This window comes from Portunus trituberculatus, chromosome 13, assembly GCF_017591435.1.
Source record: "Portunus trituberculatus isolate SZX2019 chromosome 13, ASM1759143v1, whole genome shotgun sequence".
NCBI classification, from domain to species: Eukaryota; Metazoa; Arthropoda; class Malacostraca; order Decapoda; family Portunidae; genus Portunus; species Portunus trituberculatus.
In genome coordinates, this window is record NC_059267.1 from 1 (window position 1) to 788 (window position 788).

Genomic DNA, 788 nt, shown 5'->3' on the forward strand with positions numbered 1-788 from the left:
ATGCTTCATTGAGCAGGATATTGTTTTCTTGGCAATCAACGCGTGCCATCAAATACCTGATCCCTCTTACCACACAAAGGAACTTATTGCCTGTGTTACTCTTCTCAGCCAATGGGTACGTAGACCACCCGTACATGTGGATCGGCGTGCACAAGAAGGACGGTCATTGGGTCACCCTGGACGGCACTCATATTACCCACCAGAATCTGATGTGGCACATGGGATACCCTCACGAGACAGGCATCCACGCCTTCCTGGAGGATGTCACCGACACTACCGGCATCAACTCCTATGGACGTCTGTATATGAGCTCCACCATACTCGGCGAGCACGAGCACAACAGCCGCTGTCTCTGCGAGGCTAATGTATGAAATTATCTCTCTCTTTCAGCTCTTTCTCTACATTTTCCTCTTCCTCTTCCTTCTTACGTAATGACTGTTCCACCACAGAAGCGCTGTTCACAGAAAACTGACTCATATTAATGGCATGAGTAATTTAGTTAAAAAAAAATCCTTCATATCAATCACTGTATTCAACTTTTGATGGTTACCAAATGAAAACATAAATAAACTGGAATACACATAATCTGACTTTGTCTCTGTGTCAAGTAAGGATCGTAATAATGTTGAAGATTTGCTGTGTAACCACTCTAGAAGACTTTAGTCAGCCCTTTGCTCATGTATAGAAGCAAAGGGAACAAAAGAAAAAAAAAAAAACATCCACAAAGAAAAGAAAAAAACAAGCACTCCTATCAGAGTAGTAGCAGGAGTAACCGTAGCATCTGCACC

General features: G+C 43.0%; 1 protein-coding gene across 1 annotated transcript; it reads left to right on the top strand.

The window, feature by feature from the left end:
- Positions 1 to 8: 8 nt before the first annotated feature.
- On the top strand, positions 9 to 585 carry LOC123503205 (the record flags this gene model as incomplete). The annotated part of the gene is made up of 1 exon (XM_045252748.1): positions 9 to 585. A coding segment is annotated over one exon (363 nt), but the record flags the coding sequence as incomplete, so codon positions are not given.
- Positions 586 to 788: the final 203 nt, after the last annotated feature.